Below are 21,661 nucleotides of genomic sequence, written 5' to 3'. Positions count from 1 at the left end.
TTCCCTTTTAATGATAAAAGAAAATAATCAACCAAATAAAAAACACTTTAACTGACATTAACTGTAAATGAGGAGCAGCGAAAGCTCACTGCTAATTGATTACAGTAATTACACAGACTTTGGCAAGTTTGTATTGGTAAACTATATATATGCTCTCTGTATAACTGTGAACTTGCAGAAAGCATAGAAAAGGTCACCCTCATTTGCATGATAGGCTTCATTAGAATATGCTAAGGACAGGACCTAGTGCTTTATGAGCCCAGGTGATGAATAGCTAGCACATTACAGAGCTAGCTGAAAGCATGTTTTCGTCACCTTAATTTACATGGCATGTTTTTTTTTTTTAATACTTAGAGATACATATTGCCTCTGCAGGGACTAGCAGAGGACTTTGCAATTTAAATTTAGCATTTTTTAAGCAGTGAGTTTGTCATTAAGTAACAGAAATATCTATGTGAAGCTTTTCAGCATTAGAAAACAGAGATGGCAGTGCAAAGTCAAGAAATGAAAACCTGAGCGTCGGTTATTGACAAATGTATGAGGATTATTTTTCACTACTTGTCACTTGGTATAATAAGTGACTATAGCATGCATCAGTTCTTATAGTCATTTTTTGAGCCTTGAAGCATAGTCAAACAAAGGTAAGCCTTTGACGATGGTGAGGTTTAAGGTTTCCATTCATTGTGAAACTGTTAACATTTCACAAAACAATCCTGCAATTCTGCAGCTGTTTTTAAATGACATTCCATGACTGAAGACAGCTGTGCAGGCTATTGTGAACCACATTAGGAAGATGGCAACAAAAGCATTCTCCCTCCTACATAAACTATGCAAAGTAAAATATTGCATTGTAAAGGTCAACATGACATTATTATAGGAATGTAAAATAATATAGTAATTTGACAATAAAAATACATATACTAATACTAAATACTAGTACTCATACTAAATACAAATACTACATTTTATACAGCATTTAGTATGAAACCAAAATATTGATTTTAACCAGGAAGACCCAATGAGATTAAGATCTCTTTTGGTAAAGGAAACAAGCTTAAATTCAAATTATTGTAGGGAGACTCTGGGCTAATTTGACCATGAAGCTGGGGTAAATATGAAAAGTGTCAAGGCATCTTTAATGTTTTCCGTATTTCTTGTCATTATTTGCACACCTTTCTAAAAGTCTAGCAAAATACATTACAAGTAACTTATATGGCTGATGGACACAAGATGGACACACTTTTTTAATGAAGGACATTTATACCAAAAGTAAATGTGCATTTTGTACTGAATCAAATTCTTTGGTAGAGATGCTAAACAAATTAATGATCTCTCTCTCTCTCTCTCTCTCTCACGTGCTTAGAAAAGAAAAGTTGCTAGCTATAATTCTAATAGTTAAAACATAAATACATTCGTTTTCAATATAATTTTGTAAAGTTTGTTACTGATATTTGACCCTGTGCTTTCCAAGCTCTTAGTTTACACACATGCCAGATGGTAGTGCATTATGTGTAAGAAGAATACAAAACACAACAACACAACAAAAAAGGTGCTGTAAATAAGATTCTGAGTTTGGATTCACACAAGGCATAGTGTTGTCTTAAGGGGATATTACATTTTGTCTTCGCAGCTCAGTATAAAGGTGTATCAAGGGGAATAGAAGAAAAATGCATTGCTTAAATATTTGTATGCGTGTTAAGTGTACTGGGTTGAAACACAAGGAATCCAAGATGTGATCACTTTGTGCTTTTCTCCTTGTTGAAATAGCACTAGGATTGAGAGAGGTGTGTAATGTATAAACATAAAAATGCCATCCACAGGTAATATAAGCCACAGATATTTAGTAGTCCACTGTTATTTAATTTAAATTGCAAAAACAACAAAAAAGTCAAAAATAATATTCAGATTTGACCGTTCCCCTTCAATAATACAGCTAGTCACCCTTATTTCTACAGTGAAGTAAATCAACAGAACATTTTGCTAAAATATTCATCAACCATTCAGTTTGTATACACACACACACACACATATATATATATATATATATATATATATATATATATATATATATATATATATATATATATATATATAATTAAATTCAGACCCCTTCAATCTCTATCGATGAAGGTGAAAGAAACCAAAGCCTTCCAACAGTTAGTAAATTTAGAAGTCAAAATACCCAGGGGGTCAAGAGTTCTTTTATACTTCAGGGAAAAAATTAAAATTGTATTTGCTCTCCAAGGCACACAGACACAGTAAACAGTAAACACACTAAATAAATCATGTTTTTCTTTTTACAGATTCATCGTGGTCCTCTCTTAAACCCCATGTGGTCCTTGCTTTTGAAAATGAACCTGAGCTGCAGGATTTCATGCTTGTTTAATCAGTTTATTGTGGCTTGACTAGATTTGACTCTCATCTTGTCCCAAGTGAGGTATTTGATTCATACCTCTCAGTTAGCCATCATCCTATATAAGCAAACACTGTTAAATGGCTTTAGACCTTGGCTATAACTTTTTTGGTCCACCGTAACATAGCAGATTACAGTTAAACAAAAACTTTACAGTGCGCAGTATTCGGTTGCATTAATGATGCGGATGAAGCATACGCACATTTGAAAACAGATTAAACACTATCTCTTTAATCTTCACCTTCTAAAGACAATACATCTCTACTCTTATACTTCAAAAGCATAATATCCACAAATGCTATGGCTGCACTGCTCCACTTTGTCACCACAGTGTGACAATGTAGTTTCCTGTGCAGTTGTTTGCTCCTTGTCAGAAAGCTACGCGACAGACATGAGTTCTGCAAGTAGGGAATATATTTATCCTAAATGAGAAGTACAGTGAACAATTGGATGTACCGATGAAGTGCTGGCATGCATGTTAATTCATTAATTGATGCTGGAAGCTGGGGAAAGTCTAGGGCTGAATGAATTTGCTAAGGTAGAATGAAACGGTTATCTTTTAAAGCCCCTTGAATACTTATTGCCATTCTTTTTTCTCTCTCCAGGTCCTCAGTATTGCTTAGAGCTTGAGTAACAGCATCATTAATTCGTGTACACCCAACCTGAAGTAGCCTTGTAGAAGTGGCTATTAGCCCTTAGTAATAGAAATGTCCGGCTTTCATCAAATTTATTCTAAAGGTTTTTTGAAAATTAAATTTGCTGTTTGTAATCCCAGTCACAAATCTATTGATGGTACAGAAGATGTATGCATTGATTGATTTATTTGTTTATGTGTTTGTTTCATTTGTTTTCTGCTGTACAGTGCCTTACTATGTTAAAATGAACACCCTTGGCAGAAGGATGTGTGAGACACAATACTGAGCACATCATGGAGCCTACACTAACACAGCTGCTGGTAACTTAGCCTTGTGCAATATGCAGAGCTTGATGTTGACACTCATGAACTCATTCAAACTTAACTACTCATGCTGTCAAACTTTAACTCAGGAAAGTGTGACCCAGAAAAATAAAGTTTCTTTGGAATTTGTACATTTTCATAAGTCATTACTGAAAATCATCTCAAGTCATACGAGTAAGAAGCTTAAACCAAGAACTGTGACTCCTTATCTGTCCATGCATCAAATCCATGCCAAAAGTACTTTAAGTGTGTCTAATTAGCGTGAACTTGATTAAATCTCAGAGAATGTGATTAAAAAAAGAAAATCAACAATTTTTTTATAACTTAAGAGGTAGATAAATTGAGGCCAGGTTTTATTTTGGAGGAAACACCAAACTAACTGATAAACTGATGACTGTCATTTTAAACGGCATTGTGGTGTATATATATATATATATATATATATATATATATATATCATAACAAGCCTGAGGATAAAATTTAATTGATAAAATTAGAACAATGCTGAGGGCAAATGATGGTCTAAAAAATCAGGCTGGATTTATATAAAGAATAATTTTCCAGACAGGATTTTAGAGCCTTGCCATATTTAAATGATCAGCATTGACATAGATGTAATATGTTTTCAGCACGTCACGAAGAATAACAATGGAGCAGACTCAAACATACCAGCACCTGCAGTACATCATGCAGGGCCTGACCCAGAGTCCCATGCAAAAGGTTCATATATTTACTATGGATGTGCACACTTTGAGGGAAAAACTGGACATTTCCTCTCTTTGGAGCTGCTTATTTTAATCTGGCAAGGCTGTTAACATATATGAAGGTCTTTATTGAGTATCTTTCTAGTACTTCTTGTTGTTATGTACATTTTCCCCCAACAAAGGGACCTGATAAATAAAAAGACAGTTGTGTTATAAATTGCAGTGTAGCTCTGAAATTGTACAACAAGCTTTTTAAAATATCATTGCTGCCACAAAACAGGCCTGTAATTTATATATGCATGGGTGTTCAAGGCATTTTTTGATTTATCTGGTTTTAGAGAAGTTTTGTTAAGCAAGATAATGAGCAGTGCTGGTGTTTAATCATTTAATACAGAGACATGAAAAAAAATATTTTCTTCATATCTTTAACACTGTAGGGAGAAAATAAATTTGCTCAAAATGCTAATGGCCTTTAAAATGTAATTTTTAAAACAAATGTTCTGTACAGCAGATGAAAAATATAACTAGGAATAGTCATTTTCTTAGGCAAACAATTACCTACACATTCAGGCTTCTGCAGGCATATAGGATTTAAAAAACTAAAAACAAAAAGTTTTTATCCTTTAATGGATTAAATTATATGCCTTCAACCTATCTTAAAGGTGAGTGTTTCTTACAACGTGTTAACATAAACCTGCTTTTAGGTATTGAAAGAAATATAGTTACAGTTCACAATAAGTATAAACCAGAATGCATTGACATGAAAATGATCAAAGAAGAGCACCTACTTTTGGTCAGATGATGAAACTTTGGTTTTGTTAAGGATTTGAAAATAACTAGAAATTACAAAGCAGCTCTATGGGGAGTGGTGGAAAATCCAGTCTGCATTAATGCATTGCAGTTGCATACCAGCACAATCTCAAAATAATAAATACATTAAAAAAAAAAAAAAAAAAAGACTGACTATTGATAAATATTAGGCTACAAGTATTAGACAAAAAGATAAAATGACAGGTGAAATTAAAACTCTTAGCTCTTAGGTTAGCAGTGGAAGTGAGCTGCGCATGCTAACTTAATACTATAGCCGGAATGTTCCTCTTGCCATGTAGTCGTGGGATATCAAGACTTCCGATGCATGTAAACATAACATTCTGAATATATATTCCAACTTCTAATATGCTGAATACTTAAAATTCAGAATACTTGTGCCATGTAAATGCACTGAATATCTTTCAGAAATGTGGAAAGCAAATTTTTTTCTGGAGAAAACAGCTTTGAAAATCACCCTGTTCATTTGTTATGTAGCAAAGTCACCGGGGATCTTGCAAGGTAACCCTGTGACTTTGTGGTATTGAATAATTTCGCTTCAGAGATGCTTCAGAGATACGCAAACTTGCAAAACTAAACTAAGAAGGGAAGGAGGCAGGAGACCAGAGGTAGTCATATCCTTTGCAATCTGCATCTCTTTACTTTGACCAAATGTGCCACTGAAGGACATAAAGCACTGAGCATTAGAGAAATGTATTAACACAAGGATGTCTGTGTTCTGTGTAAATGGGGATATGCTGCAGACACTAAACGTGCACAATTGTTGTGTGTAAACAGTAAATTAAGTACAGGAATTGGGGCATCTGTGGTGGCTCTAATACCATATTTTCTGTTTTATGGCTTTAGAGTAGAATCACTATTTTTTATTGTGCAAATTCTTCAGAAGCTCAAAGTCTAGGCTCAGAAGGAAGATGCAATTTCTGTGATGGGTGATGTGTTGCAAAGAAATTCACTGAAATCTAAAGCCCTGTTACTGATACAAGTAGCTTTTATACAACTACGGTGTCCCACACACAGCAGTCTTGGTAGCTGCCTTGTAAAGACTCATGTAGATGGGGCACTCCTGCAGAATGCTAATATTTCTACTAGAATGAATTCCCTTATGTTTTGTGGGTTTTCATTTTCATGTATAGGGCCTCGGCACTATTAACACAGTGGTATCTAAATATGATACAATACATTCACCAAACTACAATTAAAGATATGCCTTTATGTGGTCTAGGAGGCACTGCAAAATGTTATCTGGAATGCACATCACAGTCTTTTGTTTTAAATAGACAATAACATCACTTATTTACACAAAAAACATATCTCAAGCAGCCTCGCCATTAGCCTGACTCCCAAGTGTCTGTTGTTGAAGTATGTTTGGCTTAAAAAACTAATTCAGATTGATTGGATTGTAAAATATTTAATAAGATGCTCATAAAGATTAAAGCAGACAACATTTATAATTTTCACTTTTATGGCAGGATATTACTCAATTGCATCTCTGCAGTTTCTACAAACTGAAAATAAATGAATAAAGTGAATTACAAAATGATGCCAGCATTGGTCATTATTAAGGTTGGGACTGCAATCAAATAAAGTGCAGCACCCTGGCATATTAGAATGACCACACCCAAACATGTTTTTTTTTTTTCACAGTACATCTGCATTTCACTGTATGCATCTAGAATTGCATGATACAACCATATCAGGCTTCCAGTTGTGCCTAATCCATTTTGTGCTTGGTATTTTGACCAAGGCTGTCCTTTTTTGTCTCAATAGTTTTTTTTTTTATTCCATAGAACAATTGCCATTACTAGAGTACATCTTTGGAATTAGCTGTATTTGATCTATAATACCTAACCCTATGTTCCAATACCATATCAAATCCCTTGTGCCCACAGTATAAAGGCACATTTTATACTATACAGTTGATTTATTATGCATGTAATGGCAGAAGTTGAGGCTTGTAGGGGACAGTTATTATCCCTGAGGGAGGTTATGACGACTGATAAAAGCCTATAATGTTGTTTCCCTATTGCTAAATCCACCTCAGGGAAAATACATTTCCTCTGCAAATATATAGGTGGGTATGTGTCTGTGTGTGTATATATATATATATATATATATATATATATACACAGTTGCAGTCAAATGTATTCACACCATCCATCTGAAGCATTTATTCGGTGATTCATTTAGTTTAATAAATATTTTGTAATATAATTGTAGTTATTTATCTATGATATGTGTTCTGTTATAGCCTACTGTAAAATGTTCAGTTTATAGTTGATTTCTGTTGAGTGGCATCCAAAGTTTACACATTGTCTTGACTCATCTGGAATCATTATGAACTTAACTGATTCAGTGTTCGACAAACTGAACAGATATCATTGATAAGTATCCTCGTAGTTTAATCAGTGAGTTTCTAATATATACATTAAATCTATTAAAAGCTGTAGTTCAGTTTGGCTTTCTTCTTAGTATGGATCTTTTTCTGTTTAAGTTATTTAACACAAATCCTTTTAAGTTTAGCCTTTGTCTAAGAATCTGAAATGCAACTGTCAACTGCACTGATAGCAAATAACAACAGAATAAAAAGGTGATATTCCAGATTACACTGTAGGAAGCTGTGACCCTCACCACAATTAGCGGTTCAGAAATCACCGAAAAAGCTGTAGGAAGCAGTGTTGTTCCAGATTGTTCTGCCAACAACATTAATATCCAACAACCTGCATATGAATTTAATATTCATCTACTTAAACAAGATTTTATAAAACAATGTCATTATTTTAATATATATCCTAATGTATAGAATTTAAGTTTTTGTATTTCCTCTCTTTCGATTTCATATGACTGTTAACTACTAGGATTTTTTTATTATGTGTTTTAGTATGACTTGTAATGTCTGCAGTGCAGTTGTGTGAGCGTCTTCGCCAGGTTGTAAATGGGAATGTGTTTTCAATCAACCCATCTAGGTAATACAAGGGCATGATTGACTAATTCAAAGAAAAGGTAAAACAGGGGCAAATCATGTTTAACTATAACTGCATATAAGGAGCTTTTTTCCTTGTCTGAATTGAAGGTAAAAATGGGTTTGCATTTTGCAGAAGATTTGTCAGGTCCAGAGAATGCCTTGACAGTGATAAACAAATAAATGCTGTTTTACGTTTTACAAGTCTCTGCTGCACTTGCAAAATCATGGACATGGTTTTTAAAAATACCTTTAGATCAGAACTTTTAAAATCCATTACATATATGCTTTCTCCAGAAGATATGTTTTAATAACAAACAGTAATACTGATTCAGTCAAAGATAAAAGCATTTGTTGCCTTGCATAAACTATAACAACATTGGAATATAAGGAATTTTATATACATTACTGTTAGGTTGAAATCCCATTCTAATATTACTGTCAATAAATACACAATTAAACAGTATAAAACATTCAGATTCTTTATATATAATATTTTAAACAAAAGTTAACTGCAACATCAGATGTCAAAACATTCATCCCCTTTGGCTCTCATTAAATTTTTTATTATATGTAAACATATTTTGTAGTGTGGCACAAGGATGTCCTATACAATTGAAAGTAAATACATTTTAGGACACCTGCCTATGGAGGCCAACTCTACACTTTCAAATTGTGTGGTTGATTAGTCTGCATACTTCAAATCATTGTCATGCTGAATTTTGAAACTAATTATGATGATCCTACCTACCTACCAATACAAGGTCCCATTTTAGTGGTAGGTTTTATTTATTTATTTATTTATTTATTTATTTATTTATTTATTTAAATGCATTTAATTGACTGACTGCAACATTCATACTGTGTTTTTCCTAAACTGTTATATATTTTCTTAAAATTAATTGTATAAAATACCACTTTAACGGTTTAGAAATTAAAAAAATAATACAGCCTACATTAAAATGCAATAAAATAAAACAAATAATACTCCACTAAACTGTAAAAGATTAGACAAAGAGTAAACCATTAGAAATATAATAGGATTTGCAGATATAAGAATGAGACCTTGAAGAAAAAAGAACTTTTTTCAATAATAGAGTTATTTATCCTTTTGAATTATGAGTGTGGCAGATGCAAAATAAGTCTCAGGCTTAGTATCTCATGAAGCAGCACTGACATAACCACTCTTGAGCTTTTGGTACCTGTTACAGCAAAGCCTGCTGGGAACACTGTGAAGTTCAAGGGCTTAACCGTCTTCTTCAGTGACAGATAGCGAGTGGCTCAGTGTTGCTTATATCTCTTGCCCGTGCGAGCCCAGAGAGCTCCCTGAAGCCAGTCTAGGTTGTACAGTCCTAGATGAGGTCTTCATGGGTGCTGACCATAAAAAGTTCATCAAAGTAATGAGGCAAGAAGAGAGCTTGGTGCTCATGGGCAGAGCTCAGCACCGAGGAATGGCAACCAGCTCCAGCTGTGACAATAAAACAGCAGGTGGCTGCCATCATTAGGACTGGCAGATGAGGCAGGGGACTAACATTCAGCCCTCAAAACTCTCATTTGTTAGCCTCAGCCACTGTACCATGCAAAATAGCTTCCATCTCAGTCAATTTTGTCTAGCAAAGTAGTGTGCAGTGGATATCAGGAAAGAATGGATCTTATGGCTAAGAGCTCTCTCTTGGGCCTTCTCTTTCATTTGGTGTAAAATACTTAAACAACAGCCTTTTTGCACTGTTCTACTGAATAGATTTTAGTTAAACTTTATTAACATTTCATTTGCTCAATGTATGGCAAGGTTTGAATATTCCTTACCATTTGTTGCACGTGCGTTATTGTGCCTTGTACATTGTGGTAACCATTGTAACCATTTCCAGACACCCTGGATAAGGGTGTCTGCTAAGAAATTTAATAATTGCCATTGTGATTAATTTTTTTTTCCTTGTTCTTGGCAAATAACCATAATCAACAGTTTACCTGGATACCCCAGTTTCTCTATTCATAAGTTCTTATTTATTTAAGTAAGTGATCACTTTATCTCTACAGAGATAATATGACCCCAGGCAAGCGTTTTTCTGGTTCTTAAAAAAGTAGTTGATATGGAATATGTTTCCATTACTGTTTTTGTTGGCCATAAGAGCTTACAATAAAGTAATGCATTTTAGTCAGGTAATTGCTTTATTATTGTCCCAAGTTTTATCAAGTACTGTATTGCAATTTTGAATTATCTTATCAGTTTTAGAGGAACTTCCATTTTTAAAGAATATGTATTTTTCATTTTGAATTGAATACTGCACACACAAAATACCTCCAGCAGCATTAATTGAAGAAATAGGCTAACAAGTAGAATTACAAGGATTATGGACTGGATTTCTAAAAAAAATACATATATTTTTTTCAACTTTGGAGCAACAAGTCAGGGAGTCATTTAAACTAAGATGTCATTCTGAAAAGCTCAGGTTAAAATCCATCTGACCTCAAAATAATTGCAATCAGACAATGAAGATAATAAATTGGATACACTACACTGAGTCACAGTGGTCTAATCAACATTTGTATTTCAATATCTGTGATTGGTGTCTTACATTTGTATCTTGAAACATCTGAGTTAGATTCGAGGGACATATTCATTTGTACATAAATTGGTGGTTGAAATGATGGCATGATTATATGTATCATGCAATTCTTTGTGTTGGATTTTTTTTTCTTTTTCTTTTTTCTTTTTCTTTCTTTCTATCTTAAGATTTAAGTTAAGGTCACACTACACGATTTATAGCCCGATTTTAGTCCAATTTGGCCCTCCCGACAAATCTGCATTGATCATGAAGACAAGCAGCTTGGTCGGGGCACGTGCCCACTACTGGTTACTGTAGTGTGAGGGGGTCCACGATGCAATCCCTTGCCCTCCGATCCAATCGTAAGCTAATTGGAGTCCCTACAATTTTATTAAACATGTTTTATATTTATGACCTGATTGGCACGGGTCATGTAGGGTGAGATGATCAGCTACACATTCTGAGAACGGAGACTGGCAGCAGCTACTGAGAATTGAGCTGATTGAAGAAAAACAGGAAGTATAAACATTACAGGAGTATTTGATTTTCATAAGTATTTATTCAAATACAACAAGGGTTGTTTTGGGGAAGGTTATTTAACAATTCTCTTAATATAGGGAAGATAATATTTTCAAATACAAATATCAATTAGTATCTGTAATTGACTCAGGTCTACCCAAAATATCGTTACCTACAATGAGATGTTCATACTGTGGGTTAGATATAGCCTGTGACTGTTGCTCACTTCCAGCTCTCACAGATTATACAGGCCATATCGCCCTCGCCTCCCTAGCCATGTCTTTACCCATATATATGCTTTTTGTGTTTGTCCGCACAGATGAACACAAACAGAAACAGCAACCAGCTCATGAGTGTCAAGGTCCATGTTTGTTTACTTGTCTCTGGATGGATCCCTTCTGTTTCCATGAGATTTGGGGATTTTGGAGGCTGTGTTGGAGATCCCCATGACGAAGGATTTCAGAACCGTTGTGAAGTGTGTGACCCCCTGTACTTAAATAATTGTGTAGTGTGCGCTTCTTTACAACGCAAAAGACATAAATTCGGTGATTGGCGTTCGTTAAGTGTGAGCTGCCCACCGCTCTCAAAATCGGGTCAAGTTGTAGAAATTGTGTAGTGTATTAGGCCTAGACCAAGACCTAGACCTGCTAATAAAAAATCTACAACTTAAATGCTACTTTCTTCTAATCATGAATGTAACCGCTATGAGGTGTAAGTTTGCAGCTTGCAATTAGCGGAAGGGTCACATTTTTGATTTTAATCTGGCACTTAGTCTATGTTTAGCCATATGTTTAGTGTAAAACGAAGTTATAAAGATATTTCAAGACTTTGAAAAATTGAATGACATTGCGGGAAAAAATCGATAAACAGTGAATTTGGCAATCTGTTTACCAGTTGAACAACATTTTCTTTGCAACTTGCCTTAATTTCTCTCTCTTTCTCTCTCACTCATATATATATATATATATATATATATATATATATATATATATATATATACGTTTTTTTTTTCTTTGCAACATTCAGATTCCATGTAAAAAGACTATGTGTAAAATTTGTCACAGAATGAAAAACTGTTATGTTAAGTATGGTTTGTTTGTGTTTGTTTTATTGGAAGATTGAATCAAAGGAAAACATATTTGCAAATAAAGACATAGCCTTTAGCCTATATATCTTTCCAGTGTACTATACTTCAAAACTGCTTTTCATTACCCATGTAGGCCTATATGTGTGCTTAGAACACAACTTGTTACTGGTAAGAAAAAATAAAAAGCAATATTAAAACAATGTGCACATCATAAAGCTAGCTTTAGATGGCACTAGTTCTGCTGTTTAGGATGTAAATTGTTTTTCAATTGCCAGGGACAGATCCTGCAACTAGTGCAGGATTGAAATGCATTACAGGCTGACAAGTGGGATAGAAAGCATTGCTCTGTTCCTGCCCTGACCTTGAGGTGTTAAACAGTGACCTGGGAGCAGAGAATGATGACATTCAGCTGTTAGACCTCTGCAGCCCAAGATGCATGTAGTTCCCTCACTCATGTGATCTTTCCAGTAAGGAGTACAGAGTCGAGGAGGTAGTGTGTTTGCAACTAGAGAGGCACAGCAAATTTAGGGAAATAGTTGTAATGTAATTTTGACTCACAGAAGGCTTAAAAGACCACATTTATTTCAACCATAATCAAAACCATTTTAGATTCCTACTTCAAACTAATCCTTAATGTTTGTATTGCATTTCAAATAGATCTATATTTCCCATTCTATGAAATGCAGAGAAGGGTAGATACATCTGGATTGTACTGTTATAAAAAATAATCTATATCTTTGACCAGTGGTTTGCTGATCTTCCATTGTACCCCATGCTGTGTATGTAATGTCTGATGATTTTTGTGAACAATGCAACATTTTCTAAACATGTTGGGAGTCATTCTCAGTTTTTCGATTTCAAATCCAACTTTGCAGTTCTTAGTGTACATTATGTTGGTGGTTGGGGATTCAGAAATCATATTTCGAACTGGACTATCAGCATTAACTGTTACCTGTGATATATTTAATGGGCAATAGTGTGGAGAAGTGTGGTTAGTGCTGCATGAAACACTGCTGTTGTACCCTTAGAAAAAGTGCTCTGCCCGGTTTGCTTAAGTTAGAATTTAACTGTAAAAATGGCTGCCCATGTAAATCTCTTTGGATAAAAGGATTGGCAAAATACATTAGTAATAATAATAATAATCAGCACCTTGGAGATCTCCTCCTAGCTTCTGCCAATGCCTTAAATGCCAAAAATCTTCCTCTTTTTAGAGTCCATCAGTTCTCATAGATCTCCTGTTTATGCAGACTAAGGCTTCTTTTGGTCTGTTCCTGTTCTTATAACCAGCAATCACATTATAATTATATGACTGCAATTTCCTATGTGAATATTGGGGGGAGTCTATCTACACATCATATACTGTGGTTGAAAACAACATGAAGAGAATCACAGAATAAAAAAAAAGCTTATTGAATATTGATATGTTATCTTTCCATCCAAATAAAATAAGTTTATTTTGGCTTATCATGAAAGGAACGGTAAATCAGCATTTGCGTCACAGTTCTAACGAGGTGTAGCACGTCGATTAGTTAGAGGGGAAAATGTAAAATCTGAACCATTCTTTTTATCTATTATGATATTATGAAGATCCCTCAGGCTGCGAAGTCTTATTAGTTAAATTTATTGAAAAATTGATAGAATGAATGGCATCCTATAATATCCTTTTATAATAATAATCAAGACACAATCATTTAAAAAGACCAAATTATGTTGTTACCCCCCAAGGCTGTGAAAGGGAAAGATTCACTATGGTAACTTGACAGTATCCATGGCCAAGAAATGAAGAGCGTATAATATGAACAGCTTGTTTAAATAAATGTGTACCGGTTTGCCTTCTGCATGCGATTTATTTCAGAAGTTTCATATTAGGCTCTTGCAGTGGGCAATGCCAGTCGAGCCATCGCATGTCTGGATTAATTCAGTGCTGAAGATGAAAATCTTACAACATGCCAGTTTGATTTGTAACCCTCCCTATCAAAGAATGCTAATTAAAATCATATTTTTGCATATGCCATGTCTTTCATGTACATATGCAAATTGAGTCTATTGCCTTTCAGCACTTAGTAATTAAGTTTATGAAGGACAGCTGTAATACATAATTAACAGAAATGTTTGCAAGCCCCTTTTACACTGCATCTTACACAAGCAACACACTGAAGTGTTTTAAGGACTGTTTTTTTATTTTATTTATTTATTTCCAAGTGCATTTTCTGCTCTTTTAATTCCCTTAAGCCTATATACCTTTCATTTAATCTTGTCATTATTCTTCGCTAAAGTGAAAGGCGTACGGTTTCAGGGCCCCGTGGAGCAAAAAATTTAAGGACGGATCGAGCGGGGAAATAAATCATTTTGAATATTTATGTCACTGTCCAAAGGCGTTAGTATTGAGAAGTCATTTATGGACATGCGGCAGTGTGACAGTGATTCAGGGGAACTGTATTGCTGTCCTTGGCTCATTAACAAGGCAGGCCTCTTTCATGCCCTCAACCCATTTTGCTTGCCAGTGGGCAGAAGCCTGGCTACAGGTCACATGGGTGTGAAGGTGCTGTGCCACCCATTCTCCAGATCCCTTTTATCATCAGCATGACCTCCAGGCTTGCCTCTCAGGCTAGCTCGGCGTGGTTGCAGTATCGACGCCACTAACCTCTGAAGGGATTGAAATATTGATTAGAGACTTTTTCTTGCCTTTATCCCTTTATGTTCTGAAGACAGGGACACAAAGAGATCAGCACGGTGCACAAGCATTTAGTCACACGGTTGAAACAGAGATGCAGGCTGGCTTTTTTCACTGAAGAATGTAGACACACACAACAGAAAATCGTATCACAAGCACCTTGGTTTAATTTGTGGTCCTATGTGCTTGCTATTTAAGTGCACTCCAGACATACAAATCATTTTCTAGACTGCTGTATCTTGCACTTTTTAGCTCACCACTGTTTCTCATTATTATTTTTAACATTTACATATTCAGTTTGCCTTTTATTATAATAATATTAATTCATATTATTATTATTATAAAAGGCAAACTGATAATATTATTAATATTATTATTATACTAATTCGTAAAAAATATTACGGATATTATTATTATTATTATTATTATTATTATTATTATTATTATTATTATTATTATTATTATTATTATTTACACAGAGTAGTTGAGGATGAATAATTTCATCTATTAATTTGATTTGCTTGGTGAAAATATCAGGTATTTGTCAGTCCATGCTAGACTGCAATTTATTGTATTTATTTGTGGAAAATGACTTGCTGACATCAAAATAATAATCATCATCATAATCTTTCACTATTACTTTGAATTCAGTGTAAATCATATATTGTTCAACAAATATCATTGGAGATTTGTAATTACCTGCTAGATATATCATGTTTGTGAATCTAAGGCTATGTATGGTGACATTTACCAAGTAAAAATACTAGCTATATATAGTATAGATTTCTGTCAAATGTTTAAATGTGAAAAAAAAAAAACTTGCTAACAAACTTCAAAACAACAACAACACGCATTCAAGAAACCAGTGCCATTCCATGTGTGCTTGTCAGTTTGTAGTTTACCTCTCAAGGGCCACTCAGTACAGCTGTTAAGTTAGTGGTTATGACAATGTGGCAAACTGGACCCTAGACTCAGAATCCTCAGCATCATGTTTTCAAAACTCAATGCAAAAAAGTCAAATAATAAAACAATACCTCTTGACACCACCATTCTCGTATTGCACATGTAACTGCACCCCAAAACTCGAATAGCCAACCCCATAGATGCTTTATGGTGAAGGCAAAAAATCAGCAGGAGTTGTATAAGCTAAGTGTTAGTTCTTCAAGTGTATGGTGTAAAATCTGAACCTTTCACAAAGCAACTTTTTTGTGTTATGCAGCGTACTAGTTTTGTGCTATGCTTTTGGACAGGTAAAAAGCCCGGTGAGGGAAATTCATCTCATGACTGCCCACACTGATATGTTTGATTTTGATGTGTGAAAACAGTTTTTTTAGATGAAAGGAAATGCTCATTATGTGAGCTTTCACATTAATGTAATGAACATCACAGAACTTTGAAATCCCGACAGGTTTATAAAAGTCTCTGCTCACTATTTATTTATTTATTTATTTATTTAGGTTGATTTTAATTTCTGTACATAAGGGTTTGGTTTTTCTGTCGGGGTCAGTAATTAGCATTGGAGCCACACCTGCAATCTGTTATTCAAGGACACTCATAAGAAAAAAACAATATTTCAGTTAAATTGTGTTGAAAATGTATCCCTTTAATTTGGGGTTACGTAACACATATCAAATATTAAATCCAGCCATTTAATTGTTGATTTACTTCTGATCCAGGTGGGCCTTTGTCATGAAGAAACATCTGAACACACATTTACTAGGAAAGCATGGTGTGGGGAGGCCAAAAGAAAGGTAAGAAACTTGACATTCCTTTTGAAACACAAAGATAAATGCTAGCAACCAAAGTCATTTTTACCTCTTGTTGAAATGGATCAAAAACCCACTTAGATCACATGATCTGAGTTTTTTGGGCTTGGGTTTAGTCCCCAGTTTACTTAACCTAAAACAATTCAGGACATAATAACAGATCTGTCAGTCTTAAGATAAGCCAGATACTGAATCACTGAGGCGGTAAGCAGCAGAGCAGATGTTTTTAACACCCCTGTACTAGGGAAGACCATTGTGGATGCTTCACTAGTAGAAGTTTACAATAGTATACCATGGTGAGATAACAGGAACATGTGGGAAAGCAAAGTGAAATAATGGAAAAGCACTGATAGACATTGTAAACTATAATGCAAACCATGGGAAAGCAAAGAACATGCATGGGACAAATGCCAAAATATCATGAAGATTAACTGTGGATAAACTTTCATCAGGGTATCCCTGCTGGATTTCCAAACCAGGCTCAAAATATCACTTAATATATTTATTATAAAGGGATTAGAACATTAGAACATAAGAACATTTACAAAGGAGATGAGGCCATTTGACCCACCTGCTCGTTTGGTGTCCATTAATAACATAAGAACATATAAGGATCCTATCCAGTCTGTTTTTGAATGTTCCCAATTTGTCGACTTCTACTACATCGCTGGGGAGTTTGTTCCAGATTGTGACAACTCTCTGTGTGAAGAAGTGTCTCCTGTTTACCGTTTTGAATGCCTTTAAGCCCAATTTCCATTTGTGTCCCTGGGTGCGTGTGTCCCTGCTGATCTGGAATAGCTCCTCTGGTTTGATGTGGTCAATGCCTTTCATGATTTTGAAGACTTGGATCAAGTCCCCACTTAGTCTCCTCTGTTCCAGGGTGAAAAGGTTCAGTTCCTCAGTTTCTCAGTAGGACATTCCCTTCAGACCTGGTCTGGTTGCTCTCCTCTGAACTGCCTCTAGAGTAGCGATTTATTTCTTGAAGTGTGGTGTCTAACTAGTGCATTGAACAGTCTTAACATTACTTTGCTTGTTTTAAATTCTATACTTTTCACAATATACCCTAGCATTTTATTTGCCTTTGTATTGCTTCGCAACATTTTTTGGATAGAGAAAGTGAAGAGTCCACATAGACTCCTAGGTCTTTCTCATGCATTACTTCATCCAGTTCTATTCCTCCCATAGTGTAATTATAGTGGACATTTTTGTTACCTGCATGTAATACATTTGTCCACATTGAATTTCATCTGCCAGGTGTCACAACTGAATTCTGTATGCATTTGCAATAAACTAAATGTATTTATGTATTTATTTTCAAGAATTGCATGATTGAGTGTTTCAGGTTATGGCTAAGATGTAGCCTATTATATGGTGACTCCGTTTATGTTTTATGACATAATCCATTGTTTCCAGTATGATATGTTCTAATTTCTTTCTCCTTTACCGAAATTAATTTGTCCCTTTACTGGTTTTATTTACAAAGGTGTCTTGTTCTGTATGACAAAATAAAACAAAGTACCAAACAAGTGATATTCTAGACATTGCTGATGTAGCTTTAATGCTGTATAAAGCAGGGCTTGTCCAAACCTATTATAACTTAAATAAATTAGCTGTGACAATTAAATTAATAATGCATATTGTTTGTGAATGCTTGGGCTTCATGATTTGACTGATATATGCAAAGATGGTAATTTATTGAAAGTAAATTCATGTAATTGTGCTTTGGAACTCGATGAACCAAAAGAAGGTGTCAGCATGGTTTCCATCAAAAATTTAAAAAAGTATTTGAAGAGAAATTAAATTGGTTACAAGGACCGAACTTGTGTGAAGAGTTTGTGTGATAAGTGCTCATTGCTGTAAAAAACAACAACAACAAGAAAGAAAAATAATTAAATCAACTAATTGTACAACAAAATAAAATGTGTGCATCCTGTGGTACCCTATTATAATGCAACCTAAAATTATCCCCCCCAAAAAAAAATATTTAGAGAGATACAGCCATTGTAGGCTCATCAAGACTCTCCAATAGAAATGTAGTAAAAATAGAATTTAAAATAATGAGTCAGTTTAAAGATTTATTGACTTAAAGGGAGTAACATCAGTTTGAATATCTTTAGATCTAACTTACCATGAGAAATATTTTACATCTAACACCATTTCCCTTTGCTTAATAGATCGCAAAAGCAATTATGGCTGGGATACAATATTGCTTTTTCAAACTAATCAGATTTGTATACTTGTAGCTTGAGTTTTCCTTTTACACGTAATAATAACTGGATGATTATAATTTGTTACAAGGTACTACATGCATATTAGAATAGCTGCAATATTAAAATATTCTTTAATATATTGTAAGGTTTGGGTTATGTAGTTATAGGTGTTCAAATAACTATATATAGTGTCAAATATACTTTAAGATGTCTATACATGTCAGTAATACTATACATGGTGCTTGCTTTCCTTTAAAAATAAAATAAAGAAAAAGTAAATAAAAATGTTTTAGGGTTAAATTATACAGAGAGTTGAATAACAGAGTAAACAAGTTGTTACACTTTGTTCTCTGGCTTATTTTAAATTGTGGAAGGGGAATAGTAAAATATATATAGGCTCGAAGAATTCAGCTTTGGACACTGTATCTGTATCTGTTCCTTTGAATATCAAGGACACATCCAACTGTCTGTTGAGCTGTAATAATTATCTATAGTAGGAACACAGGCATGTGTATGGGTGGGCCTTGTGTAAACAGATACAGTAATTATGTATGTATATATATATATATATATATATATATATATATATATATATATATATATTTATTTCAATTGTTGGGGAATATTATAACCATTGAATTCCGATTAGCAATAAGGCAGGAAGCCATGCGGTGAGCTCTGTGGCTAAAGGCCACCCTCAAACTGCATATAAATGTTATCTGTCTCTGTGACCAATCTCTATCATTGCCAAAGACCTCAATCAATATTCTAACTAGCCATGGAGAGGAAACAAGACACTTTATAAAGATTCTTTAGTCTGTAATCCATTCCCAAACCAGTTTTTAAGCTATCTACATGGCAACAGAAGCAAGTTTAACTGTATTTACAGTAAGTAACAGGATACTAGCCTCCGGCTAATATGCACTGCCTCTATAAACAATTATGTATTCTGTGGATGAGTCTAGTTTTATTTGAAAAATCACTATCCCTAAGATCAGTGGAGTAATGCACGTTACCAAGGAATGATATGTAAGACAGCCAGTTGAATGTTTGTCTTTTCACATTTAAGGAGTAGTAAATGATGCTTGAATTGACATGTGAAAATAGGTAAGTTTTTTCTGTTTGATTGACAATATATCAGGCTTTCTCTCTTGGCAATGTTGTGGAGTTTCAAGAAAACGTCACACACTTTCCACTGTCTGCAATAAAACTTTGACTGTCATATTGCTCTAAGTGGAATTCTAGCAGGTGGCAAGATGAAGCTGTGATATACTCAGGGTATTTCTCTTGGTACTCGTAAATGAAACAGTAAATATCTAACATCTACAAATTTAAAGACAAAGATATGACAAGGGATTTTAATATTAATGGCATGTATCATAGATTCTAGGCACATAATATTATCTTCATTTTGCGCATTACAGAGTGTCATCATATATCATTTAACAATAAAAAATGGACATAGTAAAGTATTCCAGTTGATGGAATGTATATGTGGGGAGGATTTGGAGGGGAGGGGGGTGCGGGTGGAGGTGGAAACAGCAGCCCAAAAACTGGCAATAACGGGACAAATGCCAACTGCAATGAAATACTAATGGATTCTTATCATAGACAAAAGGCCAACAAATCAAATACTGATTTCCTCTCCATTCAGATGGGGTCACTTTGTGTTGTTTTCCATTCCCATTTGTGTCCTCAACTATGATATTATACACTCACCTAAAGGATTATTAGGAACACCTGTTCAATTTCTCATTAATGCAATTATCTAACCAACCAATCACATGGCAGTTGCTTCAATGCATTTAGGGGTGTGGTCCTGGTCAAGACAATCTCCTGAACTCCAAACTGAATGTCTGAATGGGAAAGAAAGGTGATTTAAGCAATTTTGAGCGTGGCATGGTTGTTGGTGCCAGACGGGCCGGTCTGAGTATTTCACAATCTGCTCAGTTACTGGGATTTTCACGCACAACCATTTCTAGGGTTTACAAAGAATGGTGTGAAAAGGGAAAAACATCCAGTATGCGGCAGTCCTGTGGGTGAAAATGCCTTGTTGATGCTAGAGGTCAGAGGAGAATGGGCCGACTGATTCAAGCTGATAGAAGAGCAACTTTGACTGAAATAACCACTCGTTACAACCGAGGTATGCAGCAAAGCATTTGTGAAGCCACAACACGTACAACCTTGAGGCGGATGGGCTACAACAGCAGAAGACCCCACCGGGTACCACTCATCTCAACTACAAATAGGAAAAAGAGGCTACAATTTGCACAAGCTCACCAAAATTGGACAGTTGAAGACTGGAAAAATGTTGCCTGGTCTGATGAGTCTCGATTTCTGTTGAGACATTCAGATGGTAGAGTCAGAATTTGGCGTAAACAGAATGAGAACATGGATCCATCATGCCTTGTTACCACTGTGCAGGCTGGTGGTGGTGGTGTAATGGTGTGGGGGATGTTTTCTTGGCACACTTTAGGCCCCTTAGTGCCAATTGGGCATCGTTTAAATGCCACGGCCTACCTGAGCATTGTTTCTGACCATGTCCATCCCTTTATGACCACCATGTACCCATCCTCTGATGGCTACTTCCAGCAGGATAATGCACCATGTCACAAAGGTCGAATCATTTCAAATTGGTTTCTTGAACATGACAATGAGTTCACTGTACTAAACTGGCCCCCACAGTCACCAGATCTCAATCCAATAGAGCATCTTTGGGATGTGGTGGAACGGGAGCTTCGTGCCCTGGATGTGCATCCCACAAATCTCCATCAACTGCAAGATGCTATCCTATCAATATGGGCCAACATTTCTAAAGAATGCTTTCAGCACCTTGTTGAATCAATGCCACGTAGAATTAAGGCAGTTCTGAAGGTGAAAGGGGGTCAAACACAGTATTAGTATGGTGTTCCTAATAATCCTTTAGGTGAGTGTATGAAACGCATGTGAATATTATCTGAAGCTCAAAAAGTGCTACTCCAAATCTGCCTCACATTT

At 35.1% G+C, this 21,661-nt stretch overlaps 1 protein-coding gene across 1 annotated transcript in view; it reads left to right on the top strand.

Annotated features, from left to right (window-relative positions):
- The window catches only part of znf407 (zinc finger protein 407), a 259,450-nt gene that overhangs the window by 84,224 nt on the left and 153,565 nt on the right, over window positions 1-21,661 (top strand). Inside the window, exon 4 of the mRNA XM_066716068.1 lies at window positions 16,365-16,439. Within this exon, the coding sequence (XP_066572165.1) occupies window positions 16,365-16,439 (75 nt within the window). The remainder of the gene's footprint in view (window positions 1-16,364; window positions 16,440-21,661) is intronic.

This window comes from Amia ocellicauda, chromosome 10, assembly GCF_036373705.1.
Source record: "Amia ocellicauda isolate fAmiCal2 chromosome 10, fAmiCal2.hap1, whole genome shotgun sequence".
Classification (NCBI taxonomy): domain Eukaryota; kingdom Metazoa; phylum Chordata; class Actinopteri; order Amiiformes; family Amiidae; genus Amia; species Amia ocellicauda.
Note: the sequence above shows the minus strand (reverse complement) of the source record. Positions and strands in the feature narration are given on the sequence as shown.